At 49.8% G+C, this 17,096-nt stretch overlaps 1 protein-coding gene across 1 annotated transcript in view; it reads left to right on the top strand.

Annotated features, from left to right (window-relative positions):
- LOC144164734 (dual specificity protein phosphatase 16-like) overlaps positions 1-13,009 on the top strand; it is a 66,937-nt gene extending 53,928 nt beyond the window's left edge. Inside the window, exons 9-10 of the mRNA XM_077695026.1 lie at positions 3,818-3,915; positions 10,571-13,009. Coding sequence (XP_077551152.1) covers positions 3,818-3,915; positions 10,571-10,959 — 487 coding nt within the window. The 3' untranslated portion in view covers positions 10,960-13,009. The remainder of the gene's footprint in view (positions 1-3,817; positions 3,916-10,570) is intronic.
- Positions 13,010-17,096: the final 4,087 nt, after the last annotated feature.

Below are 17,096 nucleotides of genomic sequence, written 5' to 3'. Positions count from 1 at the left end.
GTTATCACGTACGCGCGAGCTAAAGAAGGGCACCTATTTTTTTCTTGTGTGTTGAAGTTAGAGGAGAGCAAGGGGTGTGTCAATGTGCACTGCGTCAGATGGCCGATTTCATCCTTTTATTTTTGCTGCCCTGAAACGATGGCCAGCTCCTCCAGAAAACTGCATTGTAAACGGTATTGTGCTTCGGTTAACCGCATTATAAGCGGTACGCTTGTGCTTTGAGTTCTGTGGGAGGCCTACCGGTGGCCAGGAAAACCCGTGTTACATCCGGTCCCGCACTATAACTGGTGATGTTATAAATGGTCTACACTGTACCCTCGCATAATCAACATTGAAGTCATGGGAATACCCTGGGGTTGGTAGCATTTGAAAGGGGATGCCATTGCTGCAGCGTTTTCTGGTGCGCCAAATTACTTTGCAGCCAACACGCCCGTTGAAAAGAAAGGAATTTACGTGAGCAGCATCTGCAGGCTGCTGAAAAAGAACAGCTGCACACAGTCGGCAGGAAAGACGCACAGCCACAGGGCCCTAGTGAAAAGAATATTTCCACGGTAGCCACTTTTCAGAGGCCAAGCGCAAATCGAAAGCGCCTTTCCGCGCACGTTAGAGATCCCCAGGTGGTTGTGATATTAACCCAGAGCCCTCCACTACAACACGCCTCATAGTTAGAGCCCCTTACTTTTTGCGGTGGAACATTTCAAATTCTGCGATTCTAGACAGGGGAATCTGCGAAATTCCGTGACAACATTGAAACGGCATAAGGTACATGTAACAGTTCATTTATTAGACACTTCAGACTCCTAACATGCTAGATTTTATTTACAACTGAAGGAAGCTGTTGTGGCTAAGCATCTGGTGATGCTTTGTGCTTTCTTCACCAAGAGAATGGCGTTGTGAGGCATGATGTCACCATAGCGACTGAATGACTTTTCTGCGTCAACAGAGTTGATTGGCAACGACAGGTATTTAAGGGCAATGGAAGAAAGTGTTGAAGTCAGGTGTTCCATCCCAGCCCAGAAAGCCAGGACATCAAAATCTTCACCTGGCTTTTCTTGTTTAGAAAGAATCTGTGCCAAGTCCCTGTCACTAGACTTGAGGTCTTGGGCAGACTTCAGGTACACTTGCCATTCAGCAGCTAGGGCTATAAATCCAGGAATGGCCCCAAACTCTGATCTGTTCTGAGAGACACCCAACTTTGTTGGGACACGCTTTGTTTGTTTGCAATCTGACGGGCCTTGTCGTGTGCAATGTTCTCTTTCTGTGGTTATGGCTAAGCCCTTTGATTCGGGTGGATGCTGCACCACCTAGCCACTTTTATTACTTGATAAGGTAGGAATGCGCAGATGCAAAATAAAATTTTCAACAGTAAAAACATTGCAGACAATTAATAGAAACCGTTTTGCTATTACTAATACAAAATACCACTTTTCTGCCACGCAGACAATTAATAGAAACCATCTTGCTATTACCAGAGTCCTTCAATGCTTTTCTGGTCACGAAACTTCTCCGTAACGCTATGGGAGAGCTTCATATGGGGACCAACGCTCCCGCGCGGTGGCGCTACGAGTCTGGTGAAGGCGGCTTGGACAGCGGCGGCCGTATTTGCAGCGCGTTGGAGCGCGAGCTTGCTGGTGTTTGTTGTGTGATATAGCTTTATAAGCTCATCACGAAGGGCAAATTATGTGAACTACCATGCCTCTGACGTGCTGTGTACCTGGTTGCCGCTCTGGCTATCGGAATACAACGGAAAAGGTTTCGTTCTGCCTCCCAAGCGACCGCGAACAACGCGACAGGTCGAGCCATTCCACGACGGGAGACGGACGCTTTCAGCTTTGAGTCGAAGGCCGTTCGTGTGTTCGGAAAATATTTCGACCCCACGGACATTATTCGAGCCGATGAGTTCAAAATAAGTGGACAACCTGTGCTTCTGCAGCGCGAGAAGCTCAAGCTCCGCGTCGGATATTTGAAAACCTGCCCGCGTATCTTACGAAGCCCAAGCCACGATCGCGCTCACAACGAGAAAATCCGTCTGCTAAACGTCGTCGCGTTTCGTCGCCGCACAAAGATCGGACTGCAGCTACTGTGACTTTGGTTATCCAACCAGATATTTTGAATTCGGAAAGCGTAGCATGACTATCTTTGCCTGCATACATTTTTTTTTACTTGCCCGCCGCGCTTGCCCAGGGGCTAAGGCATTGTGCTTATCTGATAAGCCCAAAGACGCGGGTTCCCAGCCGCTTTTCTGATGGAGGGGAAAAGAGAAAACGCTTGTGTGTTCGAGATTTCGGCGCAAGTTAAAGATACCTGAGTGGTTAAAATTAATCCGGAGCGCTAAACTACGGCGCGTGCCCTATTGCCTGTGTAGCGTCGGCACGTTAAACATCATAATCAATCAATCAATGTTTTTTAACTTGCCGTTTGGGTGGGAGGGGTGTGACAGGCACTGAGCGGGCGAGTTTTTATCTGTTGACACCCTATGCCGATGAGAACAGCCGAGAAAGTAGCTCAAAACTGTAGCATTTACTCCTACCCTGGCCCCTCCGCGCGCCCATTATTCTGCTTCCATTTCGTGAGCGTTTTTTTCCCTGCTGTCCACGCTAACTTTCCGAATTTCGTTTATTATTTTACATTATTAGCGCCCTATAAAATAGCGCAAACACAGCGCTAACCCAACGTGCTGTACATTTGCACACCTATTTGCTCAGCGCCGCATGTCGCGCCCTGGGCTGAATACAGATTTAATTCTGGCGCTAGTTCACTCAAATCATGCAGGCGGCTGCAAAGGCTAGCCAAAATTGAAAACGCCAGATGTCCGCCTTTTCGAAGCGAGAACGTAGCGGTGCTTGCCGGAACGAACGAACACTGCAACATATGCGCCTCAGTAACACCCGTGGTCTTGCCCCAGTTTCACAGCTGAGCTACGGGACAACTGGCTCAAAAACAACGACTGACTGACTCAAAAACTTCGCTCGCATTTTTACTGGTGGAAATGAAGAGCAGATGAAAGTAGGCGCGTTCCCGACGGAGAAACAGCCGGCCCGCAAGCGTCGTCGCCCGCCGGCGAAACCTTCACGTTAACAGGGGCGACCCTAGCGGCAGCTTTTGTCCCTGAATGAAACTTCGGCCGGAGTTTCGTGACCAGAAAAGCATTGAAGGACTCTGCTATTACTAATACAAAATACCACTTTTCTGCCACATTTCACCGAATATATCGTTTTGGGGATGCAGCGCCACACTTTTAATGGTTTTTTTTTTGGAATTCCGCGAAAACACTTTAATTCTGCGATTTTTTGCGGAATTGCGGAAAGCTAGGGGCTCTACTCATAGTGCAGGTGTAGCAGCTGTGGCGTGTTACATCTCCAGAATTTGAATTTAGTGTAAATACTTTGCAGTTGCATCGCACGATTCAAAATGCAAGGTTACGGGGTGCGTTTATGCCAGGGGGAAATGTGACGTCTGGTGAACTCTGGAAGCTAAAAGTGGATAGGTGATAAGCCTGTATCATGCACTTGGGAAACTAACTGAATCAAGTGATCGAATGAACTGGAGGCGGAAGGAAAAACATTGTGTTTTTGGTTGATCTTGGCTTCAAGAGTGCAAAGAGAGCCATGTGGCTAGCTAGGCCAAGTAGGAGAGCAATGACGTTGCGCCACCCCTGACTCCATGCGATTGCAGTGACAGATTTCCCTCTGCTGTGTATTGGTGTGAAACTCTGCCGGCTGGCTCCGAGCTGGTGTTCGTTTGTGTTTTGGGAGCGACCATGGTGTCGCCTTGTCTGCACTGTCTTTGAAACGATTGAGGGGGCCTCTGTGTGCAGGTCGCTGACCCTGGAGGACATGGCTGCACTGGGTGGGGGGCCTCTTGCACTGAGCCCCTCGGAGGATGGCCACCTGCTCCACCTGGACAGCTCGGCCGGTGAGTGCGGGCGGGGTGTCAAACCACTGCCTGCACCAAAGTGGGGCGTGCTAAAGGTTTCACTGTGGCGAATTCTGCCCCGACACGCCAGAGAAGCACGAGAAAATGGTGCAGCATGTTACCTGCACCCACTGACGGTCGCGTAATGCAACCTCCCAACCTTCGTGAAAAGGAGTACCGCGCGATTGCGTCGGGTTTATTCCCACTCAAACATACTGTTGTTACTGCCCTTTTTTTTTATCCACATGGAAAGAGCACACTAGTGGGAGGAGAAGAAATGCAGCAAAAAGAAAAAAAAACATTGATGTAAAACAGGACACCGAAATGATCACTTGTGGACAGCTATCGGAAGCACCCCTCTCGCTTGTGCCAGGAGCAGTTATCGTCTCCGATGACATGCATCTGACATTGGAAAGGCCCTTTCAGTGAACACGCAGGATGACGTGGGTTCAAGACCACCTTATTTTAGCCTTTGGCAGTAGGTTACCGTATTTATTCGAATATAAGGCGAGGTTTTTTTCCAAAATGTGCGGTCTCAAAGTCGTACCCTGCTTTATATTCAAAGCTCAGAATCCCAATATGCCGATTCTGGTGTGACAGTTTTGGTTTCCACCTTCCAACCATTTCCAAGCTTCCAAAAGAGCCCGACGACACTGTTGGAAATGTAACAAAGAGATTTCAGAATAAAACGCATAAAATTTTACACGAACACAGGTTGCAGATAGTAATTAGAGTTTTGGCAACTGGAAGCGTATTGAATAGTTCGCAATACAGCAGAGGCCATGGCAGCAAACACCTTCGACCATGTAAACGAGCTGAGCCAGCAGTAGCCGTTCCAAGCCAGTAGTAGCCGCAAAGCTTGTAAACAAGTTGGGACGCCATTTTGCATTTTTGGTTAGAGCTCGCGGAGTCCCTGCCGCAAGATTTTCTTTCTCTGTGCTTGTTTCACGCGACCAGCGCAATGGCGAGTCATCGTTGCCACTACGATGCAGCCTTCAAGAGGAAAGTCATAGCAGCGGCGGAAGTCACTGGAAACCGCGCGGCGGGTCAAAAGTTTGACGTTCCCGAGACCAACGTGCGTCGTTGGCGCAAACAGAAGACGTCGCTCTTAGCATGCGCCACAACGAGAAAGGCTTTCCGTGGCCCACGAAAGGGGGCGTTCCCCGAAGTGGAAAAGTACTGACGGACTTTGTCAAAAAGAGAAGAGGCCGCGGCTTGGCAATTACTACCGACATCGTGCAGATGATGGCCTGTGAAATCACGAGAGAGCATGGCATTCCCGCTCTCAAGTTCAAAGCCCGCCGGGGCTGGGTGCAGAAGAGGGCCGGGCTTTCGTTGCGAAGGCGGACCTCCGTGATGCAGAAGTTGCCAGGAGGCTATGAAGAAAAACAAATTTCCTTTGAAAGATATGTTATCGGCCTGCGACACGACTACGACTTCCTGCTTGGGCAGATTGGCAATGCCGACGAAACTCCGATTTCTTTTGACATGCCGTCGGCCCAGACTATTCACCAAAAAGGTGATCGCCAAGTGAGCCAAGTGCCCTATGGGAGTAGTGTACACAGGTGACACACGTTCCAACCCAAAAGGTACGCCGTCAGCTGGTCGGGGTGAAGGACCGCTTGCCGAAGGAGGTGTCTACAAAATAACTTGCGCAGGCTGCAACGGCGTTTACATCGGGGAATCCAGAAATTTCAAGAAACGACTGCTGCAGGAGCCAGCTCGTGATGTGAAGAATGAGAGCGTTCGCAACTGCACTTTATAGCAACACGTTTGGGACAATGCAAGAATCATTGCAGCACAAAAAATGACAGCATCACGGCTACTACTACTCTATTTGCTAATCATCCAGGCCACATTCAACATGGTTCATTGCAATTGCAGAAATCTAAACTCCGTCTATAGGCGGTATTCATTGAAAAGTTTAGCGGTCAATTTCTTCGCTTGGCAACACTGGAAACGGCCACAGACATGGCCGATGCGCCACGGCGCGGCTTGGGCCACTGTGCCCGCACGCCGAAGAAAAAGACACCGGCGTGCGTCATCTGCTCCATTCGAATCCGATTCTAAACGGCGGCGTCAACAGAGATGTTCTAAACGGTGGCGCCACGTCAACAAAAATGTTATTAATCACGCTCACATTGAACTTGAGGCAATACTTTGCGTTCACTGGGGTAGAGTTTGTAACATGAAACACAGTCACATGTTTCACAGTCGTGCTTAGCATGGACAAGTACCGCCATCCCGCGGAGCCCGACGTAACGAGTGACGGCGCGCTGGAGGAAAAGAGGGGTGCCTGATCTGCGGGCCGTGCGCACAATGCCGCCTAGCAACAGATGCTTGGCCACAGATATGGTGGCGCACACTTGGTTGCCTGCATGCATTCCACGCCATTGAGTACCGGCTATACGCACTCTTTGCAGCCCACTTGAATTTACAACTTGTGGGGATGCATTCATTGTGAACGAGGCTTCTGTGCTGGGAGACAGAAAGTCAAGAACATATTTTGCGAACTGGTCGGGGTCTTTTGTTTTTTGTTTGTAATGCATACTTCCGGCTGGACGAGATTCTGTCACATGCTAGACTTCGATTTCAAGCTCAGCTGCAAGTTATTCATTCCTAGCCGCAAATAAAGAAAGACGGCTTCAAGGAAGTTGAATGTTCGTGTCAAGGAAGGGTGGTAAGCTGGGCAAATGACACCTTGGCAGCAGCGTAAAAGAAGGCGAGGACACAGCAAGCGAACAAGGCAAGCGCTGTACTGTTTGAACAACACCAGAGCTTGTTTAGTTTGCCTCGTTTGCCCTCATCTTTTTTCTAGCTGTTGCCATGTTTGTGGAAGAAGCACTCAAAATTGCAGATGAAGAAAGATGCAGACAGCGCGGTGCTGACCTGTAGTGCCATTTTGTCTGCCCCTTTCTTCATGTTTTTATTGCAGTGATCCCACTCCTGCGCCATCCCAATAAAAAAAACCACGATTTCGCAAGCGAGTGCGCAAAAAGCTGTGTCGTGCAAATCGCGTGCGGCCTGCTACGAGTACAACTTCACAGGGGTCTCTAGACGTGTATAACCACTTCGCCTTGGTAATTCAAACTCCCTAGCACCCGTCATCGTGTTTGCCGCGGCCCACGGGTGCAGTTTGTGTGACAGAGAAGCGAGTTTGGTTGGCGCCGTCGCTGTACCGCTGATGCGGTGCTTTGGTCTAGCAAGCATTTCAGCGCTGGCGCACCGCGGTTAAAAACGTTCTTGCTTGCCATAGTTTCCAGTGGTTCCTGCTATAAACTATAGGTAGTTTTAGATAGATAGTTTTTAGGTGGCGTTTACTGCCAGCCGAGAGCCAGTTGGAGCGCCGTTTTGCTGCATGCATGACGCTCTCGGCTGCAAGCTCCCACTTCGCTTGCCGGGCTTGCTGAGTGGAGGACCGTCGCAAGTGGAGCAGGCCGTGAAAGACATTTAGTCTAGTAAGAAATCTGGGTGGGAAATGCGCGCGAGGACTGAAAGCGAGCGGCTGCATCTAATAAAATGAAAAAGTAAAACACCAGGGCCTGCATCAACAATTCATGAACTGGAAAAGAGGCTCGAGAGACGCGTTCTTTTTATGCTACGCAGGTTTGTCAAAGCCTTTCAATAGTCATTATTGTGTTGCATGTTGCCTTTTATCCACACAAAAAAGAAACTAAATACCATATTTATTCAAATATAAGGCGCAGTTTTTTTCCAAAATGTGCGGTCTCAAAGTCATACCCCGCCTTATATTCGAAGCTCAGTATCCCAATATGCCGATTCTGGTGTGACAGCTTTGGTTTCCACCTTCCAACCATTTCCAAGCTTCCAAAAGAGCCCGACGACACTGTTGGAAATGTAACAAAGAGATTTCAGGATAAAGCGCATAAAATTTTACACAAACGCAGGTTGCAGATAGTAATTACCGAGTTTCGGCAACTGCAAGGGTATTGAATAGTTCGCGATACAGCAGAGGCCATGGCAGCAGACACCTTTGATCATGTCAACAAGCCGAGCCAGCAGTAGCCGTTCCAAGCCAGTAGTAGCCGCAAAGCTTGTAAACAAGTCGGGACGCCATTTTGCACTTTTTGTTGAGCTCTCGGAGTCCCTGCTGCAAGATTTTCTTTCTCTGTGCTTGTTTCACGCGACCAGCGCAATGGCGAGTCGTCGTTGCCATTACGATGCAGCCTTCAAGAGGAAAGTCATAGCAGAGGCGGAAGTCACTGGAAACTGCACAGCAGGTCGAAAGTTTGATGCTCCCGAGAACAACGTGCGTCGTTGGCGCAAACAGAAGACGTCGCTCCCAGCATGCGCCGCGACGAGGAACGAAAGGGAGCGTTTCCCGAAGTGGAAAAAGTGCTGACGGACTTCGTCAAAGAGAGAAGAGGCCGCCCGCGGCGGCCGCTTTTCTGATGGAGGCGAAAAGCAAAAACGCCCGTGTGTTCGAGATTTCGGCGCACGTTAAAGATCCCCAGGTGGTCAAAATTAATCCGGAGCCCTCCACTACGGCGCGCCTCATCGCCTGCGTTGCGTCGGCGCGTTAAACCCTACAATCAATCAATCAATCAGAGAAGAGGCTGCGGTTTGGCCGTTACTACCGACATCGTGCAGATGAAGGCGCGCGAAATCGCGAGAGAACATGGCATTCCCGCTCTCAAGTTCAAAGCCAGCCGGGGCTGGGTGCAGAAGTACATGAAGAGGGCCGGACTTTCGTTGCCAAGGCGGACCTCCGTGATGCAGAAGTTGTTAGGAAACTATGAAGAAAAACTAATTTCCTTTCAAAAATATGTTACCGGCCTGCGACACGACCATGACTTCCTACGTGGGCAGATTGACGATGCCGAGGAAACTCCGATTTTTGTTTTACATGCCGTCGGCCCAGACCATTCACCAAAAAAGTGATCGCCAAGTGAGCCAGTGCACTACAGGCAACAAGAAGGTTCGGATAACCGCGATGCTAGCCTGCACCGCCGATGGGTGGAAGTTGCTCCCCTTCATCATCCTGAACAGAAAGACTATGCCAAAGAACGAGGTGCTCGCGCAGAACGTCCATATTCGTTGCCAGGAGAAAGGGTGGATGACGGAAGAGCCTTTTCTTGACTGGATAAAGTCGGTGTGGTGCCGAAGACCAGGGGCACTTCTCGCCCGGACGTCAATGCTAATGCTCGACGCCTTCCGCGGGCACCTCACGGAAGGTGTAAAGAAGCAGCTCATGGACAACCAAACGGAGCTGGTCGTCATTCCGGGGGGCTTGACGAGTCAACTACAGCCGCTTGACGTTTGCCTTAACAAGCCCTTTAAGGCACACGTCAGACGGCTGTACAACGAATGCATGGCATCTGACACTGTGGCCCTGACGCCGCCGGGACGTCTGAAGCGGGCGTCCCCGTCTATGCTCGGCCAGTGGGTGGTCGACGCTTGGGCAGCGATCCCTGAAGCCATGGTTGCAGCATCGTTCCGCAAGTGCTGCATTTCAAATGCTCTTGACGGCGCCGAGGACGATGACCTCTTTGAGTGCACAAGTGACAAGGAAGATTCGGATACCACCACCTCTGAAGAAACTGATAGTTTCTAAGTTGCACTTTCGTCTCGCTTCGACTAAATCCCGTTGTGTGCAGATAGTTCATGAATACTTGGTGTCTTCTTTGCTGAAAGGTAAGGAATTTAGTTGCCTTTTTTCTTTCGTTATTTCGCCTTATATTAGTGTGCAAACTTTTTTCTATTTCTTGGGTCCTTCAACTCTCCCCTCGCCTTATAATCGTGATCACCTTATATTGGAATAAATATGGTACCTTGCAAATTGTTTTCGTGCAATTTTGCTGTTGGGTGGAGTATGCTCAGGGGATTTATTTGCATCAAACTTCTGGCTAGTGGTTGGGCTATAAATAGCCATATTGCTCTTGCTCTTGTGGGTGGCGGGAAAATTTTTTGGTTGGCTATTTGGCAGTTTTTGGTCTATTGGGAGAGCCGATTGTGAAGCTATGTTTGAGCGTGCCAACTGGGAAGCGTCTTCAGTGACTCCTTGGAAAAGGACAAGAAGACCAAAAGTGACTCCTTGGAAAAGGAGTCACTTTTGGTCTGCCGTTCATTTGTGCTCGCATGTGTGAAAAGCACCTTGAAGCGCCTTCCATCTGATCTGACACTGTTAGACCTCCACGTCAATTAGTGGACAATATGGGTCAATTTTTAGTGTTGTGAGGTGCTTTGGACACATCTAGCTGTTGATGTTAGTTGCTCTAAGGTGCTCCAAAACTGGCACTTAGGTGCTCCAAAAATTTGCTCCAAAATAAATAATTTGATGATACAAAAATTGCTCCAAATCACCCTTCATCAGTGGCACCACTGTTAATGCTTTTTCCAGTAATATGAATTGATACCAACGATGCCAAGTTTTTGCCATGATTTGAAGCGCGACAAAAAAACACGCACGATGAATACAGAGTAGACAAGACAAGCGCTAGACAAGACAGACTGACAAGATAGCGCCTGTCTTGCCCCCTCTGTATTTACCGTCCGTGGTTTTTTGTCGCGCTTCAAATCATGGCAACTATTCACCTACTATCCCAGCGAGTTCTTCTTCTCAATGCCAACTTTCCAGTCTGCTGTGAGCATTGAGCTAGTCCTGACTGAGGGGGCCTGGGCTGCTGCTTTGCAGGAGGCGGTTCGGCCGAGCTGGAGGGCTCCCACGACTCGGGCGTGGCCAGCGTGTCGTCGTCCCTGTGGGGGGGCGGGGCCCCTTTGCGGCTGGCCTCTTCCTCCTCCTCCTCCTCATCCTCCTCCTCCTCGTCCCTTGCGAGCGGGTACAGCACGCCCCCCGTGTCGCCCCCCCAAAGCCTCCTCCCCCGTGCCCAGTCGTGCCCCGTCATGCTAGCCTGGCTGGCTTCCAGCCTGGACGAGCCTCCGGCGCTGACGCGGCCCCGGCACCGCTACAGCTGCGGCAGTCTCGAAGCAGTGGTGGCCGAGGGGGCGAGCGCCCGCGAGGTCGCCGTGCGCCGCCAGACGCCCTACGCCCGCCGCTCGGCCAGCCTCATCCCCGTGTCGTGACGCCGGCCCGGTCTGCCGCGCACGACGCACGCGGCAGTGGTGGTGGGCGAGGCCGCCGGACTGGTGCTCGCGGCGGCCACGGCCGCCCTCCTGGCTTGGGCAGGGCTCGCATCTCTCGTCTAAGGCACCCCCCCGCGGCTGGGGTGTCTCGAGCACATATCCGGGGCATTGCAGCTCCCTTTTGTCACACCTATGCAGTGAGCTACGCAGCCTGTCGTCGTGACTGCTTTCGAGCCACTCGTTTGGGTAGTATGCCACATGCCTCTCTGGGTGATGGGCGGTGTCGTACAGCTGCTGTGGGAAGCGAGCCTTTGTGCCGGCTTTGAAACACACCTTGGCTGTCGCGTAGCTGTAGACCGAGCAGCCTCCGAGGCGGAGCAGGGCATTCCCCAGGGGAGCGAACTGGGTCCTCTCTTGGCGGTGTGTAGCTGCACTGGATCCGGCTATGATGCTTCCCCAGTGCAGAAACTGCTTCCAAGTGCCTAGACTGTGCAGGCAAAGCAGGAATTATGCACTCACGTCAGTGTTGGGCGCTGCGTTAAGTGGGCAGGTGGATTTCATGCACCAGACATTGCTGATCCATTGGTGGCTCTCCTTGTGGCGCCCACGCTAGCTTGTAGCTCAGGCTCGGAGGTGTGATGTTCCAAAGTGCTGTGCACGGTAGCGCGCAAAAGATTGAGAGGTAGCAACCGTAGTCGGTAGGAAAATGCGGCAGACTCCTCCCATAGCAAGCAGGAGACCAAGGAATCTGCATCAGCCGTGGTTTCAGAGGCTGCTGTTGCTAGGTCAGGGTACGAGGCTTCCTCGGGGCCCACCCCCGGTGGCTCAGCTGCCCAGAGCGCTGAAAGGTGTCCTCCCAGTGTACAAAGGGTTCTCAGTGCCACCCTGAGGACGTGTGCTTCCCCCCGTTCCCCCCCACCAGTGGTATTTATTGCGATGCTAGTCTCGTGCTGCAAGTTCCCCGCGCCTCTTCTTCCTACGGCTCTGGCTGGGGCGGGTGGGTGGGCAGGAGAGGAGACTCACCATTAGTGCAAATTGGTGGTGGCACAGGTGTATTTAACATCCCAGCAGGCAGAGTAGTTTGGGTAGGTAGTTTCACCCAGTCCGGCTGGGGCCCCGTTACGAGTTGACACACTGTTGGAAGCACCAAACACAAACCAAAGGTTATTAACTTTTGCCCCGTTGGCTACTATCTCCCCCGTGTGTTGTGTTGGCTGTGTTGTTTGTTTCGCCCGTGAACCTGAATCTTGTGTTTCTTGCCCGTGCTGTGTTTTTTCTTCTTCCCTGGCCAGGCACTTGTTTCTACTCGGTTAGGCCTCTGCTGTGGATCTGGTCTTTTGTGTAGACCACGTTTTGTCCCTGTCTATGCATGTCGTCCGCTGTTTGGCGGGAGCTGGCCCGAAGCAGTGACGTCCTGGGCGCCTCTTACGAGCGAGGTGGCGTGGATTTGCTGCAACACCACGATGAGCAGAATTAGTGGGGCAAAGTGAACTCCCGAGTAGCTGTGATTGAACGCGGTGAGATTAATACCCCCGGGGAGAGTTCACCTGTTGAGTAAACTTGTTGGAGCACCAGAAGAGCGCTTTCTTCAAAGCCCCGATTTTTGGAAACTGGGACGCCGTGTGTCCACCGGCTTCTCCACTACACTGGTAGCAGAAGTGCTCCTTTTGTGTGTGCCAGTCACTCGGTCGAGAGCTGACTAAGGAGACGGGAACCAGTGTGGTGCAAACATTGCAGTTGACAGTGCGACCTTCCCGCACAGCTCAGGGGTGTTTCCTTTGAGCAGAAGCACCTCTGCTCGGTTCAGCACGAAAGCATCATTTGGATGTCTGCAATCCTGTGCGTGTGAGGAAACGGAGGGGCTTGCGGGCGGTGGTTGCCCACTCGCCTGGCGCGGGCAGTTCCTCTCGCGTGCAATGACCGTCTGTGTGCCCGCTTGTTGAGACAGGGGCGTGTGCAATGTGTGCGCTACTCGAGTGCTGTGTGCAGTTCTGTTTGGTGTTTATGCCTGCTCCCCACGCAGGAAATAAAGCCTTCTTCTTCCCCCGTGTTCTTCTGCTGTTCTCTGTGGGACATATCTGCCGCGGGTTCCTGCAGGCCTGGCAGATGAGGCCCCGTGGTGCTTCAAAACTAGCACCAGCTGCCCTGGCTGGCATCGTGTGCCCCCTAGCTACCGAGCTTGCAGCCGTGATAGTCAGAGTTATTCAATGTAGGTAGAAACCGCTTGCAGAACTCTCCATACCCAGCTGAGAAAAAAACCACTGGAAGTCGAAATGGCCCTGTCCAAAACACCGTTGAACCAATTGGAACCAAGTGCACCTCCAGTTGGTTCAATGGTGTTTTCTACAGGTCTGATTGGACTTCCGATGGTTTCTTTTTAGCCTGGGTAGGCACACCCCATCTATCAAAAGCCAGTCCACAATTGGCCCCCCTGCATTGTGGGCCTGCAGAGTCCTGCAGGGGGCAAGTGGACTGGCCTGCCGCCTGTTGAGAGAAACTGGAATTTCTGAAATGCTTGCAGCTGCTCCAAGTCGTGAAGGAAAAAAACCGTAGAAACAAGTGAACAGTAACCGGTAGGGGTGTGCGAATATTGGAAACTTCGAATATTCGATTCGAATTTTTTGGTATTCGATTCGATTCGAACGACACTTTTATGGTTCGAAATATTCGAACCACCCAAAACAAAAAAAAAAATTCAGAGCGAGTCTCAGCAGCAAAGTCGCGAAGCATATACACGGCGAACGGTACGTGCTCTCGCAGACTGTATCGGTGTTTATTCGTAGTTACAGTGGACTCTCGATGATACGATTCTGGGGGTGCGAATTTCGGGAAGGTACGAATTTCCGAAAAGTCCCGGCGAAATTGCATTGTTTGCAATGGGAAAATTTCGGCTGTTACAAACAGACCTGGGCGGCCCGGTGGAAGATACGAACGAGCCGGCGAGGCACCCGACTGCCGAACGAGCAAGTGACGGCTCTCGCTCCCCTGTTTGTCACTCTTTCTCCAGAAATGGCCGGGCTGTTGTTTTCTGCTCGCAAGTAAGAGAAGAAATAAACAAAAACTTTTTTCAGCGCTCAATTTTTTTGGTCTGTGTTGGTTCATACGAATTTCGGATATTTTTCGCGGTCCCGCGAGATTAGTATCATTGAGATTTTACTGTATCCGCGCGGCAATGTGCACGGGCTCGGGCATGCCAGCCACTAGTGTCTCAAGTGAGCGGCTGCTTTCGGTATCTGGTGGAGTCGGGATGAGCAGGAGGTTGTCACTGCTCCCCAAACATGTCGAGCAGTTAACCTTTCTTCATGTTCACATTTAAGTGAGTGTGCAGACCTTAACCTGTTGAGTGCAAAGGTATTGTGTAATTTTTAATTTTACTTTGTATGATTTGTTGTGCAATAAAGTTGCAGTTTTTGTGTCTCTAGATGGTGAAAACTTTCATTTTACAAAAAACAATAAGTATTCGTATTCGAAAAATATTCGATTCGATTTGAACTTTGTTTTTAGTATTCGAATTCGCTTCGAAATTAAAAAAATTATATTCGCACACCCCTAGTAACCGGTTTAACAGTTCCTAATTTAAACTGCAAGCCTTGCAAAGTTCAGTTTCTGATGCAACCTAGGTGTCGCGCTTGTCCCTCCCTAACTTCAACGAAGCAGGGCTGCTCACAGCTGGCGTACTGTGTGCCTGCATTGAGGAACTGCACTTGTGCTAGTGGCACGGAACTTGTCGGCTGACCTGTGCAAACTGCCAGAATCATCGCTCTGATGGGCAACGGGAAGCCAAGCAACTGCTGGAAACGGGCTACACTTGTGTTGATAGGCTTACTGGCACAGAGGAGGAGCGCATGCTAATCGGAGGATAACAAAATGTGCTGTAAGGGCACCCCAATGGAAACGGTAAAAAGCGCCCTTGTGGTACCACTTACACTAAACGCAGTGTTTTACCTGCACCTGCAGGGTCGTTCGTTTTCCAGTCTTGTAGCTTTGTGCGTTTGGGGGCTCAACCCCCAGGCTATTTTAATGGCTGAAGAAGGGGAAAATTAAGTTGCAGCTTTTTTTAGGAATTTACATTTTATTTTTGTTGATCATATCGTGGTACTACTTGGTAGTAGCTCCAATATTGCCTTTTGAGGGGGGTTAAAGGAGCCATACAGACAAAATACAAGTTTGTTATACAAGTTTGTTTTATTTGAAAGGTTTCATGTTTTACAGTGCCCCCGGTGCTTGTTTGGATGCAAACGATCCTTTAAACACTGGGAAATTAATCAATTTAGGTTAAAATTATGATTTTCCTGCTAAATCGTGTGTTTTCATGCCTTGTTTATGGTTAGTGAACCTAGATGGCGCCACCATACCTTGGCAAGCCGTTTTCTGCCTTTGGTTTGTTTTTGACTATACATTTGAACCTGGGTTGTTTTGTTCAGGGAGAAAATAATCGTTTCGTGAAACAGAGTGCTAGCTCGACAAATACAGTATCGTAAGATGCCGTGTCAATCGGCCAGTGTCCTCCGAGACAACCCCAAAGCCCCGCAGTGCTGTGCAGCTAAACCAAGCATAGTGTGTGCAGTACCAACAGCAGTACGCATCGGTACTTCTATGCTTTCGAGTGCTTTCGTAACCTCCACTGTTTGTCCCACCATTCTTACTGCTTTAAAAGAGAATGTGCCCTAAATTTAAGCGCAAATAGCTCGTTCAAAGATTCAAAAATTTAGGCACAAAGATCTCGTTGGAAAGCTTATAAGTTCTGCCTAATGTGCACTTGCTTTTTCTGGCCTCCGCCAATCGCAGAGCTGGCTGGTATGACATCATAGGTTGTGTTGCGGGAAATGAGCTAGTGGGCCACGTGGCCATTCCCGTTTTCCCTAATTTTATAGCTTATTTGAGCAATCTTTACGCTAAAAGTGGTGTCAGTAAGATTCTAACCTGGCAATCCTTTGAATGAACTGAACTTGTCTTCATGGCCTTTTTAAGCAACTTCCAACACGGGGTTGTTAGGAGTCGTAACACAACCACGACTTGCTCTCTGTCATGTCGCAATGGAGGCGTCCTTTAAACTTCTAACTCAATGCAGTAGCTCTGGAGCGCCCACTATATACCGGTATACCTACTAGTTTTCATTGAGGCATCTGACGAGTATCTGCTTGCAAAACCTACTTGCGACATATTTTAGCCTGTGAATAAAAAAATATTGCATGATGTTTGCGCTCCAATATTCGAAGGGTTTTCCTTCAAGACATTTGTATTTTTTTTACCCGAAAATTTTCCGGTTAGTTGGTAATTCATGAGCTACAGAGCGCGAAAAAAGACGAGGGACGTTGCCTTTTTTATAGGCCCTCTTCTTTTCGTTTTCGGTCTTTCTTCTCAATGTGTAGCTCATGAAGGGCTCTGTTCATGTGTTCATGGTAAAGTTTTGGGGAGAAATTGTGTGAAATTTCGTGCTGTACTAATGTACTGGTTCGAGTAAACATTGCCCCTTAACTCTTTCGTTACCACGCCTATTCAAATCGATCACCGGTGATCGATTATTTATATTGCCTATTTCGACATGTTGTAGTCGTTTCTCGTACACCTAATGCAGCCAGTGATTAGTCTAGGCATTGCCCTTTTAGAATCAGTTTAAATTTTCCCGCTCCGGCGACATTGAGATTTTTGGCGGCGTTTTTTGCGAGCTGAGGTGCGCGTGTTTTTGACGAAGGGGGCGTGGCTGCTGCACTTGAGAAAAAAGGATGCAGGTCGTGGTTAGGCTGCATTACCATAATATTTTTATTGTCAAAAGGCTCCTGGCAAGTCAAATACCAAATAATGGGGTCAGCTTTGTAATCCGTCAGCGTTGAGAGGTGATAATTACTTGAAAATGGCCCCAGCTATTCACTAATGATCTTTGGTTCGTACAAAGGGCAGCTTTATTTTCCCAAAGCTTATTTCTGATGGTCCCCCGCATGTCTAGCAAGTGTGCCTGACATTTTCAACCAGTTTCCAGCAGTTTCGGTTTCGTTTTCGCATTGCGAAATTCATATTTGGCACTACTACGCAGTTACCCAACTACAAGCTCATTTGCAATGGCGCCTCCGTTGCCCGCTACTGCTCCTCAAAACAAGCATGCCGCTCGCGCTTCCACTTTATCTACGCCTTGCTTC

This window comes from Haemaphysalis longicornis, unplaced genomic scaffold (assembly GCF_048455015.1).
Source record: "Haemaphysalis longicornis isolate Haplotype H1 unplaced genomic scaffold, Haemaphysalis longicornis Haplotype H1 scaffold_136, whole genome shotgun sequence".
Classification (NCBI taxonomy): domain Eukaryota; kingdom Metazoa; phylum Arthropoda; class Arachnida; order Ixodida; family Ixodidae; genus Haemaphysalis; species Haemaphysalis longicornis.
The sequence above is the reverse complement of the archived record's forward strand: the minus strand, read 5'-3'. Positions and strand labels throughout refer to the sequence as shown.